We start from the raw sequence: 23540 nt of genomic DNA on the forward strand, positions 1-23540 counted from the left end.
CTACAAGTTTTAAATGTGATCAAATTAAGATCTTGCATCTGTACCTCTCTCCACAGGGCATTGTAGTGCAGCAACTACATGCTGTATATGTTGGTTTATGTCTAAACACATTTAGGGTGGGAAAAGCAATGTTGCATGAGTGTCATCCCAATGCACTCCACAGCTGCATATTCTAGTGTGGGAACTGGCAATCGAATAGACCCTCCCTTCAGTCTGCCCTGAATGGGGCTCCTGATAACCAAGGCTTCTTCATTTTTGAGGGAACGCAATAGGCAAGGGTCAAACAAAGTTCATGCAACTTGTGGAGCTGTAAGTGAGATCAATGACTTAACCTTACCATGTTGCTCTTGCTTCTCAGATTCCTGGGCATTGTAGAGTGTAATTGACTTTAAGTGTTGTCTGCGGTTCCCAGTGGCAACGCGCCAGCACCAGACGTCAGCCTGACGCACTTCGGTTAGCATTTAGCAGCACATTCCCGTGTGTGGGAGGAAAGAGTGAAAGAAAGAAAGAAAGAGAGGGAAATTGAGAGAGAGCGGAGGCTAGGACTGTAATTGCAGATCCACACACTGTTATTACACTCTGGACCCTCAGTGCATTTGTTCACTGGAGAGATCTGCTGCTGCACAGTATTGCTAATCACAGGCTCAACACTCAAGTGGAGATAGATGTAATCAGGAGACTGGGAATTATTTTTCCACCTTTATTTATACAGGTATGTCAATTACCTCAATTAAGACCAAATTCTCACTAACAAGGCTGAGCTGTGCAGGTTGCAATGAGCATATGTATATTAGAAGTTAGTTCTGAAGAATTCCTTGAATTCACCATAGGGCCGAGGTACTTCTTGGTTGGTTCTGATCAGAGAATTGTTACACTTAGTGACCTGTCATGTTTCTTTTTTTTTTTTGTCTTCCCTTTGTCCAACAGACACATCTTTGACACATGGCTGTCTGTCTGTCCCACTGAAGCCTTTGAACCCCATCCAATTCCTCGGAGAGTAAACCAACAAGTTTCAAGCAACTGAAGTCACATCGCAACAAATTACATAAATAGAGGAGAGAGAAAAGAGTGAAATCGATTTGAGTCCCCTTGAAACGTCCTCTCGAAGCGACCACAGAATGGCGTGGCCACCTCCCCGGTCGGGGCCCTTAGTGGCCCTTGTGGCCCTCCTTTTCCTCGGTTTGACTTCCAGCATCCCGTCTGGCCCAGCCTCTGATACCTGCGCCACCCTGGAGCAGAGCCGCTTCTTTGGGCTGTTCTCTTCGACCGCCAACCTGCCCTCCACGCCGTGCTCCTGGACCCTGCAGAACCCAGACCCTCGCCGCTACACCGTCTACATGAAGATCACAAAGCCCACCGACTCCTGCCTGCCCCGCCAGGTCAAGACCTTCCAGTTCGACTCCTTCATTGAGACCTCTCGCACCTACCTGGGTATGGAGAGCTTTGATGAAGTCGTCCGATTGTGCGACGCTTCAACATCTGTAACCTACCTGGAGTCTAGCAAGCAGTTCCTGCAGCTCCGCAAGGTGGCGCCAAGACACGGCCTGGAGATTGTGGAGGGAGAGAGCAGCGGTGAGTTCAAGGCCGAGTTCCTGGTGGTGGGCAAGAGGAACCCCAGTATGCCAGCCTGTCAGAAGCTGTGCCAGTGGCTGGAGAATTGTTTGTCCACCAGCACTCATCCCAACCCCTGCGGCATCATGAACACCCCCTGCCAGTGCTGGGAGACCCCCGTCAGGAAGCCCGGTGGCTGCTACCGTGGAGGCGTCTACCTGGAACAGTGCATCCCAACCCCCAGAGACAATGGACGTGACATTGTACGTGACACCGAAATCATAAGTGAGTAGAGTTACCACCACCTAACTGGCTTACTGTGTAATGCTCAATGTCCACGAATCCACTTGTCTGTTTTTGTTTTCCCATCCAATAGAGTCTAGACTAGATCTCTGTCTGGCTGATTGGAATCATGTTCCCTTGGAAGCACAGCCTCCCCATGCCGACTCAAACTAATCAACCCTCCCCCCCCGTTAATGATCTAAATTCTAGAGGTATAGAGAACGTGAGGTTCTGATGAAGATGTGCCCTTTGCTGCCCCAGTATCATAAGGCATAAATGAAGGGTGTTAGGAAGAGACTGTGCCTCCTTAAGGTCTAAGTGGTCAGATTGCTCCCACTGCACAGTGTTAGCTCGCCATTTTGTTTTCATGGATGGCGGACATGTTTGCTGGCTCTTTGCTGGGGGATTGAGGGATGCAAAAGGCACACACACAGTGTACACAAAGCCCTCACAGTTAGCTGGCACAGGAAATCGAAGCCAATCACTTCTAGTAACCATAGCAACACGCCAGCCTTGCACACCGTGCTTTCCAGGGCGCTGGAAAGCAAACAATCATTTCAAATGAAAAACTTTTATCTGGTGTGGTTTCCTCACAAAGAGCTGTCCTTGTGCATTTCTCCTTAGCTCTCTGACAGGCACAGTAATTTCCCGTTACAGTTTTTACATCGAAATCCTTGAGAACACTACCTGAAAAAACATTTACAGTCTTACTGAACTGTAGCAATTTCCATATCTACATTTCTGAGCGGTAGGGCTTTTTAAGAAAGAGTTAAGCTCCATCCACATCTATATACCATCTTCAAGAAGGATGTCTCTGGACTTGTGTGTGATGCCATGTGTCTCATGTTTTTCTCCTCTGCAGAGGGCTGGAATGGTTGGGGCCGCTGGTCTGAGTGCAGTATGGAGTGTGGGGGTGGAGTCCAGGTGCGCAGCCGAGCCTGTCATCCAGAGGATAGTGTGTGTGAAGGCGTGGTCGAAGAGGGGCGGGCCTGCAACCCTCAGCCCTGCATTGGTGAGTCTACCTGTCAATCTAGCTGTCTAGTTGTTTTCTTGGAAGTCTGTAATGTCTAACCTACTGTCTGTCTTTGTGTTGATCTGTTTGGAAGCGGCTTGAGTTTCAGCTCATTAATCATTGTTTACCTCCCAAGGTCAAGTGCGTGCCCGTAGCCAAGCCCTAGCTTCCATTGTTGGCCTGAAAAGAGAGAACGCTGATGTTCCTAGCACTGGAGTCGTGGCCCCTCAAACAGGTGAGACACACATTCTGGTGATAAAGGATACAAAATCCAGTTTTGGAGATAGTTGGAGAGGTGTTTACAATAGTATAATACATTTAAGAGACCGGTAGATCATTTGCAGTTATGTCATGTATAGCTTAGCTCTACCATATAAGTTGTGTTACGGCCGCCGGACCTTCAGCGCTGACTCTTTGACCCCTGACCTTTTGTAGTGGACGCTGCTGCGGTTGCAGATGAGTGGTCCCCCTGGAGTGTGTGTTCAGTGAGCTGTGGAGAGGGCTGGCAGGCCCGCTCCCGTTTCTGTGTTACGTCCTCCTACAGCACCCAATGCACCGGCCCCCTCCGCGAGAACCGGCCCTGCAACAACACCATGGTCTGCCCCGGTAAGTGTTGGCTCATTTACCGGGGGCCGTGTTTAGGGTGGTGTTTAGGGTGTGTGTGTGTGTCTCTAGACACGTTGGCAACTCTGGTCAAAATCACAACTCCACCTAGTGGATAGCTCGTGAAATGGTCCCCTCCTTGAACTCACAGTCAATAACCCAAAGACCCTACAACTCAGTTACCTATGAATAATTCATGTTCATTTTGATGGCAAAATCATCACGTTAAAAAAAAAAAAATGTTTGGTGACATGGTCTGAATTTTTCCTCTTGTTTTCAGTTGATGGAGCTTGGGACGAGTGGTCCCCATGGAGCCTGTGCTCTTCCACCTGCGGCCGTGGTTACCGTGACCGCACCCGCACCTGCAAGCAGCCCCAGAACGGAGGAGAACCCTGCATGGGACCCATCAAACAGACCAAGTTCTGCAACATCGCAGTCTGCCCAGGTTAGCCTTATTACTTACTTAATTATGATATATGCCACTTAGCTGACTCTTTTATCCAAAGCAACTTAATTAAAAAACGTCTAGGTATCAGACTGACTAAACATTCAGGTGAGAGAGAGAAGAGGACTAACCACAGGGGTCAGTGACAAAGCCAACCCATTGACAAAGATATGTGCATGCATTTAAGTATATGTGAACCTAGCGGGAATTGAACTCACCACCCTAACTCTTAATGAGCATATCTTTGTCAATGGGTTGGCTTTGTCACTGACCCCTGTGGGAAGAACTCTGACTGACTAAGAGACGTTCACTTTCAAGGCTTCTCTCTTTCGTCCTTCCTGACTTCCTGCCCGTTCTAACTCACATCTAAAATCCTTTAGTGATGGTGGTTATCGTGGGGAGTAAAAGTGTTGGTTTGGCATCACATCTGACGTACTGTATCTGCAGAACAAATACCTGCAGGGCTTAGTCATGGGCTATACAGGCAGTGAGTCATACACTCCTCATGGTCATCCTCACCACTCTCACTCTCTCACACACACACACACACACGTCGGAGCTTCAGTTCTCTCTCTGGTGATACATGCACACCGCCCACTGGCAGTGAATGGTTAGTCCTCTTCTCTCTCTCACCTGAATGTTTAGTCAGTCTGATACCTAGACGTTTTTTAATTAAAATAACAATGGCTTTATATTTTGCAATTCCGTTATTCACTTAGCACATAGCTGATTGTCTGCCGCTCCTCAATACTTCGGAGTTAACTCATTCAATCTGCCTGGCCATGTAGTTTCATACTGTGGACAGCAGATGGCAATATGCACCACCAAGAGATGACCGCTGTAAATTAAAATCCCATTCTAACACTGGACTTGGCAGTGAGAGAAAAAAAAGGCTCCTGCTTCATCCATGTAGTCTGATGGGATCACTTAATGAGGTGAAACTCGGGGAGTGATGGAATCCGACGTCCTCCAGAGGCTCCTAATTAGGCCTGCCATCCCGTGTTGGGAGACATAGACTGCATCTTAAATGGCACCCTATTCCCTATATATAGTGCACTACTTTTGACCAGAGCCCATGGGATAGCTATAGGGCTCTGGTCTTCCCATACGACACATAGTTGTAGGCCCATGTTGACCTCCAATGAGCGAGCAGACATTTTTCTCCCTTTAAATAGAGTACACTTGATGAGGTTCTCCAACGACTGGAGGGTTTTGTGTGTCGTTTGAGGAGGGCAATTGGTTGGGGAGGCATTTAGAGTTAGAGACACCTGCAGTGGTGCATGAAGGGCAACGAGAGCAGAAGTTGAGCTTTCACTGCTGCTCAGTCTCAAAGTAGGACATGTTGAAATGTTAATAGCATCTCTGTGCCATGATGATTACTGGCCCGAGGCTTGACGGTGTCCTAATTCTCCACCTCCCTCTCTGGTTCCCTCTAGTGGACGGTGCCTGGAACGAATGGTCCGGTTGGACCACCTGCTCCGCCTCTTGCTCGAATGGCACCAAGCAGAGGACACGTGAATGCAACGGACCGTCCTACGGAGGCTCGGAGTGCCGTGGTGATTGGCGTGAGACCAACAACTGCTTCCTGAAAGATTGCCCAGGTAGACAGCTAGCACCACCAAGTTTGTAATGGAGACCTCTTTTGTCATAATAACTTGTCAAGCACCCTGTTCCAGACGTAGTCTATGTGTAAAAGGCCAGCATTGGGCCACTATGGCCAGTAAAAGGCCACTATGGCTACTGGTCAGTCTGTCGAAGGTCAGGGAAAAAACATTTGTTTGTCTCTCTCTAGTTGATGGACGCTGGTTATCATGGAGCTCATGGGGAAGCTGCAGCAAGACCTGTGGTGGAGGAAGCCAGCAGAGACAGAGGATGTGCGAAGGACCTTACTTTGGTGGAGAGCCTTGCCCTGGAGAGAGAGGAGAGCTGAGACGCTGCAACGAGAAAAGATGCCCAGGTCAGTGAGTCGAAACAACATGGCTGACATGTGGGGTGAAATCAAATTCAGTGGTTCAACACAAAACAACAGTTTTCTAATACAACTTGACCAAAGACAACCAAGCAATACTTTGATTCAGTGCAACCAAATATGCAACCAAGTCTCCTTCTCTTCTCTTCAGAACCCCATGAGATCTGTCAGGAGGAGACCGACGGCGATGTTGTGTGGAAGAGAACCCCAGCAGGAGATATGGCGGCCGTTACCTGCCCTACAGATTCCACAGGTCAGTACATTAACACATGTAGCCCATTATTCTTAAAAGATATAAATGTACTTTGCATGTTTAAGTAATGTAATCATCCCTGTGTATGATCATGCTGACCTCCGGTACTCTGTCGTACACACAGGCTTGACCTTGCGCCGATGCACCCTTGGCGCTGTAGGCCTTGCTTATTGGGAGAATCCGACCTACATCAAGTGCATCTCCAAGAACTACCAGGACATTTCCACATTGGTAAGTTGACTAGACCAGAAAGGAGTGTCTGGAGATGTATCTTCCAACAACCGTGCTAGTTATGATCGTCTATTGTTGTCTCACACAATTAGTAGTCAATCCTTTAAACTCTGAAGATGCTGCCCTTAAAGTCATAGCTACAAACCATTAGAGATGGGGCTCACTACAATGATAGATACCTAATATGAAGATCGTTGAAAACACATCTCCACAACCTATGATTTCCCGGCAGTGTACTCAAGCTACGTTGTATCAAACTCAACTCCGGAACTCAAAGCAAGTTCCACTGGTTATTTCATTGTTCCCCTCTAATCAGGGACTGAAACAGACCTGGGACATCAGGTGCTTGCAATTAAATATGATCCAGGGGAGTTGAATGCTCCTGAACTAGAGTGTGACCTCTCTACTTACCCTCCCGTCCTATAGGCCCAGGATGGTGTTGATAAGGCTAAGAAGGGCCTGATGGCTGATGGGATTTCTGAGGTGATCTCCCGACTGAGGGCCACCTCTGATGAGGGGACCAAGTACAGCGGAGACCTACTGTCCATCATGGATGTCCTCAGGAACACCACTGAGATCTACAAAGGAGCTGGATACAGCCTGAGCAATGCCGATGTGGAGGTCAGTCCGAAATACTGTGTTGCTTTTGAATTAAGCATTGCAAATAAAATTGCAATGTGTATTCTCACTCACACATTATAAGCTATTCCTTTTGCCATTGTGTTATGTTCGGACACTCTACCGGCAAAGTATGATTTGGGCTTGATCAAGTCTAACACCTATTGCTCATATCTCCTTCTCTACAGAACTATGCCCAGACAATCAGCAACTTACTGAAGGAGGAACATCATGACAAATGGGAGGAGGCACAGCTGGTGAGTGACAAGTTCTGAGAGCAGTGTATTTAGGCAATGCAACATGTGAATAGGTGCGAGTGGATGACTGTGTCACTGAGAAAAAGAGTGGTGGAGAAAGTTTTTCATCCTTTGTCAGGTTTGTGTGAGAGATGGAGTGGAGGAGAAAGTTCGGTCTGTGAGAGCGAATGGGGGGAAAAAGTAATAACTGGTGGTACCTCATTATCACCCCCCCCATAGTAAAAAACAGGACACTCCATAGTAAAAAACAGGACACTCAGAGAAAGAATAGGCAAAAATGTGAGAGTATTGATTAAAAGGAACAGAACATGTGTCATTTCAATCCTCACCCCTTGACTTCCCTCACACCCCCCCATACTGAAGATAGTGTTAGGAGCATTTTTAACATGTTATGCTCTGAATCAGATGAGCCTCGCGATAATTTTAAGGAAGACTCTTGGCGGTTTTTTTTCTCATTTGTCATGAGAAGTCAAATCACTTTCAGGACACAAACTAAAAACTAATTGTATAGTTGTTGTTGAGGCAACCACAAATGAGGACATTGTGCAATATTTAGTCTTTAAAGGAAATTAAGTTCATGTATATATAATTTGATGTACAGAAGAATATACATAACTGTCTTTTAATTTATATTATCTTGTTTGACATCCCACTGTGATTTGTCTTTACCTTTTATGATTTTGTTACTTTAAACCCCTGTTCAAGTGAACTTTGACCTCCAGCCTCATGGATAGGATTAGTCCAGGTATTATTGTAATAGATATTGTGTTCTCAATAGCCTACTTGGTTAGATAAAAGTAATACATATATTAGTATGGAAAACTCCAGTCACTAATCAAAAGGCTCCACATTCAGGGAATAACAATTTGCTCGTCAAATTGAAGATGATCTGATTACGAATTAGCCGTGTGTCAGTTCGGGGCAGAGAGAAAGAGCAAGGCAGACAGGGAGAATCACAACGCCCACTCTCCAATCTGTGCGTCTCCATACCAACCCACAGACCATGGTCGTTGTAAAGAAGGGACACATACACAGACACTGTACAATATGTATTACACAGATATACACACACCTTTCGCCCACATCGCTACAGTTCTGCGTCAGAGAGGCGCAAGAGCCCTCCCTCCCGTCCACAGAGAACAGAGAGAAAAAGAGGAGAGCGAATCAACAGCCTGCTGCCTGATGCCCATATATGTCCCTCCGGAAGTTAGGAGGCTCCACAGTCGATGATAGTGCTTTTCACTGCTCAGGAACATTGGTAATGTGAAAGACTAAGATACAGTATGAAAGGCATTACATATACAGTGCGGTATAAGGCCTATACGTTCATTGTTCCTCTTTATGCTCAGCATAGATAAGCGATGCTATGAAAAACAAATGGTCTCCCAGCCGGCAAAACTGGCATTGTAATAGTGACACAATTTCAACCGGACAACAACAAGTTCTGGTTGTAAATTCATTGTAATGACGTTCATTCAACCAACTTCAAACAACCCAAGGATGTTTCTGAGTTTCCTTTATATAAACGTATGGTCTCCCCTCCTCTTTTCTTCCTTCTCGCTCTCTCCCTCCCTCCACTTAACTCTCCTCTAGATGGGCGCTTACGTCAAGGAGTTCTTGCAGCTCGTCGAGGACTTTGTGGACATGATCGGTATGCAGATGAAGGACTTCCAGGACATTTATGAAGTCACTGAGAATTTAGGTGAGCCCCTCATTTTTCCTGGCAGGAGCTCTCTGCTCTGACATCCCACGGTGATTTGTCTTTACCTTTTATCCGGCCACAGTGCATCAATCTTAATCATGTCACCGAAGAGAGGTTCTAGATTAACAAGAAAAAAATGTACCTGTTATCACTGTGACATTTTGGCAGGCCCGTTAGTAGCAATCCATCTTCAAGATAGTTTTGTCCTATAGCAGCTGAAATATGTCACAAATCTAATCAAATACAATTTTATTTGTCACATGCTTAGACAACAGGTGTTGGCTAATAGTGAAATGCTTACTTAGGGGTCCTTTTCCAACAAAGCAGAGTTAAATATTTTTTTTTAAATGAAAAAAAATAAACAATTAAATAGTGACACGAGGAATAAATATACAGTGAATAACTAATAAAAAGAATGAGTAAAAATAACATGGCTACATATAGGGAGCAGAAAATAACATGGCTAGTAAACAGGAAGTACCAATACCGAGTCGATGAGCTAGATGCAAAGATACAAAGATAAACCCCATCCTGCATGTTACCAATTACGTGGGAGGAAGCTAGAATCCGATTGGGTTTTACATAAGCTCTCAGAGAAAGCACATACTGTCCAAACTGTAGAACTCACACTTATTTCTTGCCATGCCGCCTTGACTATAGCAAAGCTGACATTCACAATCCCAGTTCACACAGGATTCAGCAGCAACTCCTCCAGACAGTTAAAAGAAATGATGTGTGACGCATGAAACCATAGCTGTCCTCGGCTCTTCACTTACCAAACCCTAAGGGAGTCGCAGTATCCTATATACACCATGTATTCCAGGGACACTCTTTGACACCACACCTTCCATCTCTTTTTCTCCTCTCCAGTGTTGAGCATCCATAAGCGCCCCACAGCCATGACCACCGACTTCACCTTCCCAGTGAAAGGATGGAGAGGCATGATGGACTGGGTCAGGACCTCAGAGGAGAAGATCACCGTCTCCCGCGACGCTCTGTCCATCGACCAGTCCGGTGAGAATGGCATACATACTGTATTTAAATAGTGTACATTCACAACCACTGATGCATGCATGGTACAGATAGTCTACAGATACACGTGTGTACGTATTTGTGTGAAGAAACCGATAGCAGACAGTAAAACAAAACCGTTCTGCGGAGTCTCAAAACACCTCGAAGCTCTCGCCTGCTCTTGTTGACACCCACTGTTTTCTTCTCTCCTAGTGAATAATAACAATAATAATTGTGTATTTGTGTCTGTGACAGAGGGCACCACTGCATTTGTGACCGGGATCATTCTGTACAGAAACCTCAGCTCCATCCTATCCTTCCAAAGGTAAGACTTTCCTACTGAATGACTCCTACTCTATTCTAGCACACTTTTACAGTGCCCTCTTGATACACCTTGGGGGAAGGTAGACTTTACTCCATTGAAACCCGGGCAGGCACGGGACTGATTAACAGGCATATGGTTACTCACTGTACAAACCCCATTCAAACCATTTTAGCATTCCCCTGAAGTGTTCACCGTTGATTGCCAATTTATCCCATCAAACACTGGAAATGCTCCGACAGCACATTACCAGTACTGTGCTTTTGTTTGACCAAATGTCCTGTCTCTTCTCTCCTCAGTAACAGCAGCGTACTCAACTCTAAGGTAGTTACGGTTGTGGTCAAGCCCACCCCAGGTCTGCTCTCCACCCCAGTGGAAATCGAGTTCCCCCACCTCCATAATGTAAGTTCCCATTGGATACCCACCTAATGGCCCTTTAGAACTACAAGTCCCCTAAGGGTATTGTCGTTGTTTTTTAAAATTTTAAACAAGCAGCAGTACGTTAAGTCGCATGAATAAACCTTGCGTCATTGCGGTAATGAGGAGTGGACGTTTTTAGTGCAGTGGGTGAGGTTGGGGGGAAAGAAACGTTGGATGGTGGTTAGCGCCATGCTGTTGCATCTCACGCATGTGATAATAGATTGTCCAATTGTGCATCCCCACGCATTTCCTTTTCCTTAGATCCTTACCTTTTCTATTTTTTCCCAGGACACCATCAATGAAACGTGCATCTCCTGGGATGAGAGTGAAACGTAAGTGGTGACTAATGTTGTTTACATCCCGTTTGTCTTTTCACATTCATAAATATCCATATTTTCATAATTCTGTCAACCCATTTGGTGATAGTTGATTATTCCAGAAAGCTCAAAGGCCATTCACTACTGCTTCTATCACTTGATATGAGCATTCACCCTTTAGCTATATAAGTCACTGTGATGCAGCATTGTTGCAACTCTTGTAATGTCAATCATCTGGACAAGCAGGGACAGAGCATCAATAGATTATGTTGACATGACCCATCTCTCTGGGCTTTAAAGGTAACAGCCGCTCTTATCCTCAGAGCCCCCTGTGACACCTTTCACTGATCAACAAGTCATCTGGATCCATTCATACCCCACTAACTAGGCAGGGACACAACACAGAGGCAAAATTGATGTAAAGTTTAATTCCGAGTATAGCTAATCATCCAAAGACAATGGCAACTCTTCTTCTCCCATCTCTCCCGTGTCCATTTTGTCATTTTAGAGGTTAATAGATGTTAACAGGAAGTGACACATGGACTTGAAAAAAAAGATGTTTAGATGCATTTTAATGCATCCTGAATACCCCCCGCTGTTCAACTTACCCCCAGCTCTGGATCACCGTGGGGGCATTGGGTGGATCCTAAATGGCACCCTATCCCCTATATCGCACACTACTTTTGACCAGAGCCCCATAGGGAATAGGTTGTCATTTTGGAGGCAGCCGTTACTGTGCCCTCCTGAAGCACAGGTGGGCCATTTGCATTTAGATAGATTTGTACACTTGTGGAGCTCAGATAAGCACTGCAATGCATTCAGCTGAGGTCCCGTCCACATCCGCATCCCTTCCCTTCCCCACCTGAGAGAAGCAGCCCAAGAGAAGAAAAAAAAAGGTAGAGGAGAAAATGTCATTCACTCATACACTTTCAGAAGGGAGGGGGGTAGGACAAGGGAGGGGATACGTGCTTTCAGCCAAATTAGTTTCATTTTAGACAGCGGATGTGATTAATGCCTAGATGGAGGGAGGATAGGGGGAAATGGTAGAGAGGGAGAAGCCCTGGATCAGAGTTTGGGTCAAAGTTTACTTTGTGGAGGAGCACTTGTTTGGTTTTGAGGCAGGCTCACTGGGAAATGCCATTATTCTACATGTCCATTCACGCCCAACTGTCTATGCTATGCTACAGACACACAGATTGAGGCCAAGTGCTAAGCTAGGCTATTCTAGAGTCAGTGTCCATCTCTCAGTGACATGCTATTATTATTAGATATTAGACTAATTCCAAGCTAACATACTCTGTCTGATCCCTTTTCAAAGCTACACAGTCAAATATTGCACAGTTACACAAACCATACCAAGGAACAATGCCTTCTGACCCATCTTAGTGATCTGAGAAAATCGAGCAGGCAAGCAGGCATTAAACTGTACTGGCAGCAGAGCAAAGCCTCCTCTCCAAGTTGACTTTGCTGTTGACTGCAGTGACTCCTGCTATTTCCTCATAGTCTCCCTTCGATGCTCGATAGTGTGTGGACTAATGTCCACACATTAGGGGGGGGCTGGCTGGTGGTGGTGGTGGTGATCACAGCCTTTTGCTCAGGCAGGCTCACCAGTTTGTGCCCGGGCCCACGGTTCAATGCCTCGCTTCCTTCTCTCTCCCCCCTGACACTCACATCATGTGAAACGCTGCAAGGTGGCAGCGTCTGCTGCTGCACAGTGCAGCCAGATAACTTTATCCCCATGTGTCATAATAATAGGGACTATGCCACAGAACTAAATGTAACGCTCTACTGTATAATCACTCGTTCATGATGTGGAAAACGGATTGTTGCCATCTTAAGATTGTTGATTACAATGTCTTTTAATGGTCACTGATGACAAGACGTTGCCCTTTGTCTCCATACCTAAAACTGGATATTCTGGGATGGAAAATCCATAGTGGCCATCTTAATAACTGAGAGTTAAAATTATACACAGTAGATGTTCAAAAGGTTTAGAGAAGACCCTATGGCAGTCTTAGAGGTAATGCGTGAAGCGAAGGGCACCAGTAGAAGGGCACCAATGAAATCCATCATGTTTCTTATTTTACTCTTACTTTTGAGAAACTGTGCAAGAAAAATTGTATTCTCATTTACAACCTCCTCTTTCAGTGTATTGACTGTAGGCTTGTTGGGGATATCCAGTGTCCACCATCTCGTATCTAATGTCTCTTGGGAAAGATGGTCAAGAATATAAATTAGACAGATTCTTGTTTATGTTTTTGGTATAGAATTAGCAGCAATAAAGTGTTCATCCCATAGCAAGGCTGCCATTTCAGGTGTTAGAACTACAATTACACTCCTAGTTATTATAACAAAACTGTTTTTCTTGTGAAAGCAACAGATTAATTCCTATATCATTTCTGTGTAATGAGAATTTAGATTTGCATAAAAACTCGCACACATACCACGTATCTTATCAATCACATATCAGATATATGAATTCCTCTGCATTTCAAATTACCATGCAAAACTGAAAGACCTGTGATTTGCTACTACAAATATGCCGGGCATATTTTACGTGGTCTTATTATAGACTAGGCTACAATGATTTTGGGGGGGATGGAGAGGTTGATTTGAGACATTTCTCGGATTATGTTTCCTCTCTCATAACCCGCTGTTCCCTTTCACTCTCGCCCTGTGCAGTTCTTCGCTGCTTGGATCTTGGTCTGCGCGTAGCTGCAGAGCGGTCGCCGTTGATTCTTTCAGAACCAAATGCGTCTGTGACAGGCTCTCCACCTTCGCCATTTTAGCGCGGCTGAACCCTGATATGGTAAGTGTTGCGCTTATTTACCTTGTGTTCCTTCAATGTTGACGTTCGTTATGTGTGTGTGATGGAAGAATTCAATGTAAACAGTAGGCGTTGTTTTTCGAATGGCTCGGTTTCGCGCTGCCAGCCTCCCCCTCTTTGTCTCTGTGCAGGTGTCATTGACCATAGATAGGTTTGATAGACTGGTGATTTGAATGGTCAGACAAATAACTGTGCAAGTAACTGTGCAAGTAACATGTCGATACGAAATGCCATTTCTATCAAAATAACGATCGATTAATGTTAGGCTAATAATAGCCCTAATCGTTACATTTTAATGATGGTTTTCAACTAGACTCACTGTCTTATTCAAATATGTGCAAATAACATTCCCGTGTGTGCATTAATAATCGGAGATAATTCTGTGTCATTCTTATCAATTGAATGAAATTGATAAATTCATGTTTAAAAACATAAAGCTAAATGGTTTCGTTGTGACCTACAAATAGAGTGAATCAGAAATGTGTCTACATTTGTGCTTTAAATTTATTTTTCCATTTGATCAAGATTATTCATTCATGCATTTTGGGTATTCAAATTCATAGGGGATTGCATTGCATAGTTTTCACAGAATGCATTGACTTGGTGGAACATATACTTTGATTAGTGTATTCATTCTATCAATACTCAAAGAGCTCTATTGCGCAAAGGCAAAGTGTAATTTACCCCAGTTTAGATTGTGCCTCCATAGCAGTTCACTCTCTAGTTGCCCTGGTAACGACTTCTGCAGCAGCAAGCTTGGTCTGTGTGATTTTTGCTAACTGAGATATTGAGGGGGGGGGGGGGGGGACCACCATGACCAAAACCACACTGACAATCAACAGATAGGACAGGCTATTACAATTCAGAGAAATGCAGGTTTTGTCTCAGATCGGCTTAATTGCACATAGGCTCAGCAGAATAGATATACAGCATGTCAAAGCCTATACACATGCACAGTCACTCAGTCAGTATGCTTGGACTGCATGATTCTATTGCATCTAGCAAAAGATGCTGCCAATCTGAACATAAGAGATGCAATCTGGGCTTTGTTTGTCTCTAGACCTGTTGTCATCGATTTGTTTGGTCTCTGTTGCCGGTCTGGAAAAAAGAAAGGTAGCTACAGCGCCCCCTGTGTTTGTGAGAAGACAACAAAACCAGCCACCCCTACCTGCCCCCCATAGTCGACGGCCAGCTGCGCCAATCATTTCGCCTGCCAATACCTCTGAATCCTCTATTACACCCCCCCCCCCCCCCCCCCCCATCCTCCTCCCTTCCACCCCACCCCTACGGGTCGCATATCAAGTCTCTCTGAAAAATGCCAAAGACTCTGGCCAATGAGAAGCGGATGTCTGGTTGTGCATTGACGGTTCCACCCGCCCACCATCCTTTGATGTGTGCTGTAGACATTTTCAATACTGTCCCTCCGGCTGCCAGCTGTATGGGAGAGGAGAGAACAGCCAGACACTGCAGTGTTTCAGCTCTCATTTGATAAGGTCTGCTCCCTGGACCCTGCACCAACGAGAACGTGTCTTTTTTTTCTCCTGTCCTGATTTTAAGTTTAGGAGAAAATGGGAACTTTGGGATTCCTTCAAAGGCAAAAGCAAGACATGGCTCATATTTAGATCAAACTCGCTGGATTACAGTTTCACTCAGTAGCCCATGGCGAAAGGCAGCATCAACCCAGATAGACAGACATATAGGGAGGGAGGCAGTGAAGCTAGCATACTGCTGCCACAGTTCTTTTTCTCCCTGGCATTAGCAAACGGCAGTTCAGCTCACCCCTCCGCTATCTGCCATCTGGTTTGGGAGCCTCTGATGTAGTTGGATAGATTTCTAAACAAATGTGCTGTGCTAATTTAGCATTTAGCTGCCGCAGGCCCGGGTTTGCCAGCTGTGCTGTGATATGAGGTATGTCCACGCAGAGAGCAGATAGCGATATAGACGGCCCTCCAAGGCATCGCATTCATCCCCATTTTAGCCTCTCGGGCATTATCTGCATTATCTGCAATGCCAAAGCGATGTGGCTCTTGTGGTATTTCCTATGCTACAGACACAACACTTGATGGGTTATCATAGAAATCCACTGGAGGGCGTAGCCAATTTCACTTTCCTCGCACCTCAGGTTGATCACATTTGAAGCATTGGTTTTGATTTTTTTCCCCTTCCTCAGCAATTAGCTCGCCCCTTAGCTTTTCCCACCTCTTTATAAGTGCCACAATTCCTAACCCCGGCCAAAATGCATCATTAGATTCTTCGCCTGTGAAGGCTTCCACATTGGGCGCCTGAACAGGGTTTGTCCGCGTCTCATTTGCACCTCAGTGATGCAGATTCATCTATGGTGTTAAATGAACTCAACCCCTCCAAAGTCTATTCAAAGCACGGGGACGAAGCTCCAGCCAATTAGCTGGTGGGAGTGGGTGGGGGGCAATGGGTCCCTCTCATCAGTATTGGCGCCCTCGTAGCCCCACAGGTGAGTCAGCATCAGGGCTAACAGGGTGCGAGACCTCTCCCGTGTGCCCGCCGCTAAGGGTTCAGTGTGCCAGGCCTGAGACACAGGCGGGCACTAGTAGGGCACTAAGCTGCTGTCAGAGGCGTGGGAAGTGATAACCTGTCCACTCCTACAGGGAGGGGTAACAAGACACTGGGCACACACACAGACACAGTAAATATCCCCTCATAGAAAGGCACCGCGGCATATAAATCCATGCAGATATCAGCTTGTAAGGAAGGCCCGGGATATTTCTCCCTCTTTCTCTCTCTCCCTCTGCTTAGTAGCGGGAGATATATCTTCTGTGTCCTCCATGCCTCATTTGCTGGTTCAAAAGCTCAATGGGAAAACGCAGTGACCTCGGGCCGAGTCTTTGGCTCGCCGCTCCATCTTTCTGACACGTTCACCTTGGGGTCACCTTGCCTTAGCCGTGGCCTAATTGTGCCATTCAGCTGTCTGCCCACAGGGAGCCAGCCGTCTGCTGTTGCAGATAGCGCAGCAGAAAGTAGACTCACTGCCTGTGTGTGTGTGTGCGTGTTTTTATGTGTTAGCCTTTTTTCATGTGTGTGTGTTTGCTGGTGTGCAGCGTAGTAAGGGAATGTATTGTGTTGTCTTGTCTCCTCTCTACAGAACATGGATAAGAATCTTCTTCCCTCTGTGACGCTCATCGTGGGCTGTGGGGTCTCCTCTCTCACCCTACTGCTCCTCATCATCATCTATGTCTCCGTCTGGAAGTAAGTGCCCCCTGGAAGCAAAACCACTATTACACATTTCACGTCTTTGTGTGCGCAACACGCTTCGTCTTCCCCACCGTCCTCACTCTCTCCATTTCGTCCTCCAGGTATATCCGCTCGGAGCGCTCGGTGATCCTCATCAACTTCTGCCTCTCCATTATCTGCTCCAATGCCCTCATTCTGGTTGGACAAACCCAAGCTCGCAACAAGGTATGGCACAATTCTAACCAATCCAATCTTGACCTTGGATTGACCTTCTCTATGGCTTTGAGACCTTCTTTATGGCTTTGACCTTCTCTATGGCTTTGACCTTCTCTATGGATTTTACCTTCTCTATGGCTTTGAGACCTTCTCTATGGCTTTGAGACCTTCTCTTTGGCTTTGACCTTCTCTATGGCGTTGACCTTCTCTATGGCTTTGACCTTCTCTATGGCTTTGAGACCTTGGAGATTAACCGCACCACTGACACCGTTTTTCTCTCACTCTCTTTCTCTCTTTCCCTCCTTCCTTCAGGTGGTGTGTGGAGTGGTGGCCGCCCTCCTCCACTTCTTCTTCCTCTCATCTTTCTGCTGGGTGCTGACGGAAGCATGGCAGTCCTACATGGCTGTCACAGGCCGTCTGCGCAACCGCATCATCCGCAAGCGTTTCCTCTGCTTGGGCTGGGGTACGTACCTTAATAAATGGTTTTCTGTCTGTCTGTCACTCTGTCTGTATTTCTGTCCATAGAAATATAATTGCTAGAATGGGCATCCCCATTCAAAGTGTAAATAAAGTAATCATTTGTTTATGACTCTGTTACTGTCTCTATGTGTCTGTCTTTCCTCTTCCAACCATCTTTGGACATTCTAGCTGTACGTTTTCCTGTATTTCTGCCATTTATTTATTGTTCAATCCTAACTCTGTTCCTTCTTTCCCCCGCTCTCTTATAGGACTCCCTGCTCTGGTGGTGGCTGTGTCTGTTGGATTTACCAAGGCTAAGGGATATGGCACCGTCAACTAGTAAGTTGAACCTAAATCTGTGCCTTTCTCCCCACCTTTCTTCCCTCCGCTCTCTCTCTCTAACTCCCTTTCTCCAGCTCATGTAATAATTGCTCTTGTTCTGTCTGTTCCCTGTAGCTGCTGGCTCTCTCTGGAGGGTGGACTCCTCTACTCGTTCGTTGGGCCCGCTGCTGCTGTTGTTCTGGTATATATCCCTGTATATCTAGAAATATTTTGAAATACATAAAAATACTTATTAATGAATGCTTTACCATACATTCTCTTATGACATATGGTAGTTAAACCAATTTCTAACCATTGCTAGCCATATTGTTAGCCATAGTTAAACCCATTGCTCACTACAATTGTCTCACTCATTGCGTCTTTAACTTCTTTCGAACAGGTGAACATGGTAATTGGCATCCTGGTCTTCAACAAACTGGTGTCCAAGGACGGCATCACCGATGTCAAACTGAAGGAGCGAGCGGGAGCGTCACTGTGGAGCTCCTGTGTGATTCTGCCCCTGCTGGCCCTCACCTGGATGTCCGCTGTCCTGGCCATGACCGACCGCCGCTCCGCTCTCTTCCAGATCCTCTTCGCGGTCTTTGACTCCCTGGAAGGGTTCATAATCGTCATGGTGCACTGCATCCTGCGTAGAGAGGCAAGCACAACGTTTTCACCTCGGAAGTTATTTTCCTACGTTTTGGTTTGTATTGAAGGGTGTTTCCGAATGTAGCTGACTGTTTGTTCATTTCGCCACTATTTTCATAGGTTCAAGATGCAGTGAAATGCAGAGTTGTTGACCGTAAGGACGATGGCAATGGAGATTCTGGCAGTTCCCTCCAAAATAGCCACCACACCCAGCTCATGGTGAGTGTCTTTGTTTATGCTTATAATGTCGGAATAACATAGTTATGAATGACTGAAACTTGTGCTTTCAATGTAAAAGTAAATACACTTTCGATCAGTACTAATGAAACCATCTCTTTGTATTTTGTTTTACAGTCTGATTTCGAAAAGGATGCTGACTCCAACAGACCTGGTGAGCCTCTTTCATTTCATTACTCTCCTAACCATTTTTCCATTCACTTACTTAAATGCCCTTTCATTCGTGGAGGTCATTTGTTTTGTCCATTTAGAATGAAGATATTTTAGAGGCAGGTTGCTACTTAAGGAAAACATTTCAGCACTTTGATTACTTCTAAAATCTATTATTTACGTTTGACCATCCTTTCAATCAATGTGAATCAACAGACATGCCCCGCATCATTTTACTGTCAGTGCACTCTCTTACCTATTTGCCCCGACCCTCCTCTCCATTCCAGGTGGCATGAACTCCTCCTGTGAGGAGAAGATGCCCCTCCCACCTCAGCTACCCCTCCCCATGAGCTCCAACTTCCACACCCTGCCCTCCCACACCACCAAGGCCCACATGCAGGCCGTGCCCGAGTACTCCAGCCACACCCTCACCCTGAAGAGGGAGAAGACCCGGCTGCATGGTGGCATGGACCCGTCCTCCTGCGGGAAACCCGTCTACGTGTGCGAAGGCGAGCTCTTCCAGCAGCTGGACGCCAACCTGGCGCGTGGCCAGGCGGAGGGGAGCTGCCCCGACGGTAGCGGCTACTTGCTCCTGCCCAACACCACCTCCACCCTTCGCAAGGTCAAAGAGGACCCGTCCAAGTACAACATCAGCGTGGAGCAGCTTCCACAGACCAGGCTGGTTCATCTCAGTGGGCCGTTCGCTGAGCCCCAGGCTGCCTTCGGACTCAAGACGCTACCGTCCGACCGGGTCAGCGTGTCCTACTCGGAGAGGGACTCTCCCGTCCAGAACATCCACAACATGTCCAGCGAGTCTCACATCACCCACAGCAGCCTGGGAGACACCTTCGACTCAATGAACTCCATGATGTCCAAGAGCGAGACCATCTCCACACTGTCCATGAGCTCCCTGGAGAGACAGAAGTCCCGTTACGCTGAATTAGATTTTGAGGTATGTATCATTATGTAACCAAGACAACGTTGTTATAGAACAAATACTGTATTATCATGTTAATAGCACATCTGTAAACTTATAATAAACATGGAATAACTTTAAAGAGCTGAATGTAAGCAATCTCAAGTGTATATTTGTATATTAACCAATAATATGGATAGAATTCATCAGTAGGAAATTACATTTGTCTAAAATGGGGTCATTTTGTGCCATTTGCTGACTTACTATTCTTATTCCCATGTGTCCTGTAGAAGATAATGCACACAAGGAAACGTCACCAAAACATGTTCCAGGACCTCAACAGGAAATTACATCACGCTGAGAAACAAGACAGAGAGTCCCCTGCTTCAGACAGCAAGGTAAATAATCCTATAGGCATCTATTTTACAGTGTACACACAGATTCACATACAGTTAATTGAATTTTTTGTTTAAATGCCGCAGAAAATAAATGGGCAGTTGATAGGCTAGACAACATTAATAGAGAACGAGAGAGACCATTCCAAGCAATGCAACATCTTCAATCATCTTTGTCGTGCAGACATGCTGAGTCTTTATTTACATAAGAGTATTGTTCTGGAAGAAAACCTGACCTCAGCCAACCATATTGACCTCGGCGGTGAAATTGCATTTAGCAGTCTTTTAAGAATGTTTAAATAATGATGTTTTTTTATTCTTTTTATTTTTCCTAACAGTCTGTGAGATGGAGTGTGTCCTCTGGAGGAAGTGACAAAACAAACCACAGCGTGAGTCCTATTACCCATACTGGTCTAACTGACTGAATATGCCTTTTCTGGCATTGTAAATAGGGCATACTCAGCATTGCAAGGCTTCACTAGCTCCCCAGTATGAGAGGAACAGTTTATCCACATTACGCAATCATATTAGCAATTTTTAAGTTACCTTTAAAAGGTAGTTCATGGCAAGCCGATTGACAGTTGTTTGGATTAAACAAGGAAAGACTACAATGACTGACCATTGATCTGCCTATCAACCAAATTCACAATTTTCATTACAATATTAGGTCCAACTTTATTTAATTGGACTATCCCCATTGATGATACCAATACTCATGGCCTTTTTTTGTTCACCTCTTCAGGACAAGCAACTGCCACAGGTGGAGAGACCCTGGGAAGGTGTCCAGAGGACCCAGCACTCACCCCCCGCCTGGGTGCGGAAGGACCTGGAGCCCCTGGCCGCGTCGCCCCTGCATATGCAGCAGGTGGAGTGGGAGAAGGCTGGAGCCACCATCCCAATGGTCAGCCAGGACATCATCGACCTGCAGACGGAGGTCTGAGAGGAGAAGCCTGAGATTGTTCCTTATAGTTCCACCTCAGTCACCTATTCTATTGGTTGGGGGAGAAGAAGAGCCATGGATCCACGTGGATCGAGTTAGAGGAAGCCAATAATGAACAGGTGAAGAGAGGAGGGGGTAGAGAGAGCTGAGAGAGTGCTGAACCCAGAATCCATGTCTTCAGACCCTTAGCAAGAGAAAGATGGAAGGAGGGAGGCTATTGTGTTGTGCTGTGGGGATTTGTTTTCCAGCAGGGACTTGATAATGAGCAACACTTAGAGAAGCACTGTGATTCTGACCTGCGGTTAGTGTCAGGTAGTGACGGATGGTTCCATGGTTCCAAGGACTGGTTCTGGTTCTGTTCGCAGCCCGACCACTGAGAGGTTTCTTACCGCCTGGGCTCAGGAGAGGTGTGGTCGACATGGTTAAAATGCAGTCAACATTCCCCTTTGACTCGTTTTAAAACGCCGGGTCTCACTTTACCCGGGAGCTCCAACCAAACGTAACATTTGTACGCTTGTGTTTGTGGCCAAGGCATCTTCCAAGTTAGCTAGGACAAGGCAAGAGGAGCAGTCTGGACCTCCCTTCAGACTTGGGGTCTGACTCAACGCAGTGGTTTATCAATCAATGCTTGATCATGCTTGCAGAGCTGAGAATTATTCTTATTATCATTATCAAGTTGTTATAGTATTATGATTCTCATTCTTCTTCTTATTATTATTATTGTTGTCATTATCATGCTATAGTATTATGATTATCATTCTTCTGATTATTATTATCATTATCATGTTATATTATTATGATTCTCATTCTTATTATTATCTGTATTATGTTTGATTGTTTTAGCATCGATTTGAGTTTATATCTTACTACTAGTGAATTTACAGTTTTTTGCACTGTATATATCATTAGGCTCAAATATTTGATTTGAATTGGAAACCCCAAAAAAAGGACTGCAAAGCATTGGGACAGCCATTGGGACAGCCAGCATTGGGACAGCCAGCATTGGGAGCACAACCCTGGTTCTGCCAGCATTCTGCCTCCGCAGCACATGACATGACTGGAAGAACAACCAGCTTTTTTTTACAGGAATAGCAGTGCATTCTGGGAACTGCTGGGCGGCATCATCAGGAAGTGGTGGACAAAGACCACTCGAATCCCACCACTCCTCCTCAGCTGGCGGCAGAATGCAGGCTCCTCCGGGTTCATAATAAACAAGAGCCCCCACCATGAGATCTCGTTTCCATCCTGCTACGCACGCAGCCTTGCAGACAGAAGCCCAGGACTAGAAGCCGTCGGGCACTTGCCAAAACGACATGACTTCACTTCCGCAGTGCCAGCTACTAAAAGACTTCAACACAAAATATGTGTTTTAAAACCATCAGTGTGAAACTCGTGCAAAATGATGGGCGCTTGATGCTCAAGCAGGACTGATATCAGGATTATAAGGCCGATTTTTCTTAAGATGTTTCAATACTCTTTTATAACGTGTTCCTCCCATTTACAGAGCATATAGATACTTTATTGTATAACAAATCTGTGTTAGTAATGAAACTCATTCATTCAAAAGAGGTTTGCTTGTGTTCCGAGTGGAAGTGTAAGACTACAAATTATTTGGAGGTCTATGATTGGTAGATTATTGTAATTCTAAAAAACAGATGTTATATAGAATTAATAATAGCCTATACGAATATATCTAAAAAACTCTTCTTCAGGATAACTGTTTTGATTCCATACCTCACAGTGTGGAATAACTGAACCTCATGTCTTCTGTAATAGTGTTTTGGATCATCTTGTCATATTACCCTACAGTATGTGCCCATAATCTTTCCTGTCCCCTATTTCTTCCTTCCTAGCCATAGCACCCAATACATACCCCCCCGAGTTACTTGTATCAAATACCCATTTGTATCTACACTTCCCCTTAGTTCTTTTGTTAGAATACAACTTTTTTTGAGTTTCTCTTGTTGTAAATGTACAGTTTTCAGAGCACAAGATGAATGTGATTTTTGTTCTAATAAAATTAAAACATATCTATATGAGCTGTCCTTGTTAGTACCTGAAATGATGTTGGCAATGGCACAGTCTTAATTATTTACCAGGATAAATTAAATAATTTAGCTGGATCTGACACTCCACAGCCCTTAACCTGTACTGCATATTCACTCACCCCTAAAACAGCAGGGTGATATGGACAAAAATACATGTTATGATATGTTGACTGAATTATCATA

General features: G+C 45.4%; 1 protein-coding gene across 1 annotated transcript; it reads left to right on the top strand.

Annotated features, from left to right (window-relative positions):
* The first annotated feature begins 1118 nt into the window (after positions 1-1118).
* LOC139391851 (adhesion G protein-coupled receptor B1-like) lies at positions 1119-23286 on the top strand. The gene is made up of 29 exons (XM_071139446.1): positions 1119-1836; positions 2696-2845; positions 2982-3080; positions 3281-3451; positions 3729-3893; positions 5330-5494; positions 5686-5850; positions 6014-6115; positions 6240-6346; positions 6773-6967; positions 7153-7221; positions 8815-8923; positions 9794-9937; positions 10190-10259; positions 10556-10658; positions 10965-11008; positions 13676-13802; positions 16939-17042; positions 17150-17252; positions 17556-17706; positions 17972-18041; positions 18159-18225; positions 18424-18681; positions 18792-18890; positions 19026-19062; positions 19346-20010; positions 20265-20372; positions 20708-20758; positions 21112-23286. The coding sequence occupies exons 1-29, from the start codon at positions 1119-1121 to the stop codon at positions 21307-21309; spliced, it is 4614 nt and encodes a 1537-aa protein (XP_070995547.1). The 3' UTR covers positions 21310-23286.
* Positions 23287-23540: the final 254 nt, after the last annotated feature.

Source organism: Oncorhynchus clarkii, chromosome 32, assembly GCF_045791955.1.
Source record: "Oncorhynchus clarkii lewisi isolate Uvic-CL-2024 chromosome 32, UVic_Ocla_1.0, whole genome shotgun sequence".
NCBI classification, from domain to species: Eukaryota; Metazoa; Chordata; class Actinopteri; order Salmoniformes; family Salmonidae; genus Oncorhynchus; species Oncorhynchus clarkii.

Bases quoted from the DNA above. Each gene is read 5' to 3' on its own strand.
- LOC139391851 (XM_071139446.1), top strand. From the start codon at position 1,119: ATGGCGTGGCCACCTCCCCGGTCGGGGCCCTTAGTGGCCCTTGTGGCC. The intron at 3,081-3,280 runs GTGAGACACACA...GACCTTTTGTAG, and splicing joins AGTCGTGGCCCCTCAAACAG to TGGACGCTGCTGCGGTTGCA. The intron at 6,347-6,772 runs GTAAGTTGACTA...CCCGTCCTATAG, and splicing joins ACCAGGACATTTCCACATTG to GCCCAGGATGGTGTTGATAA.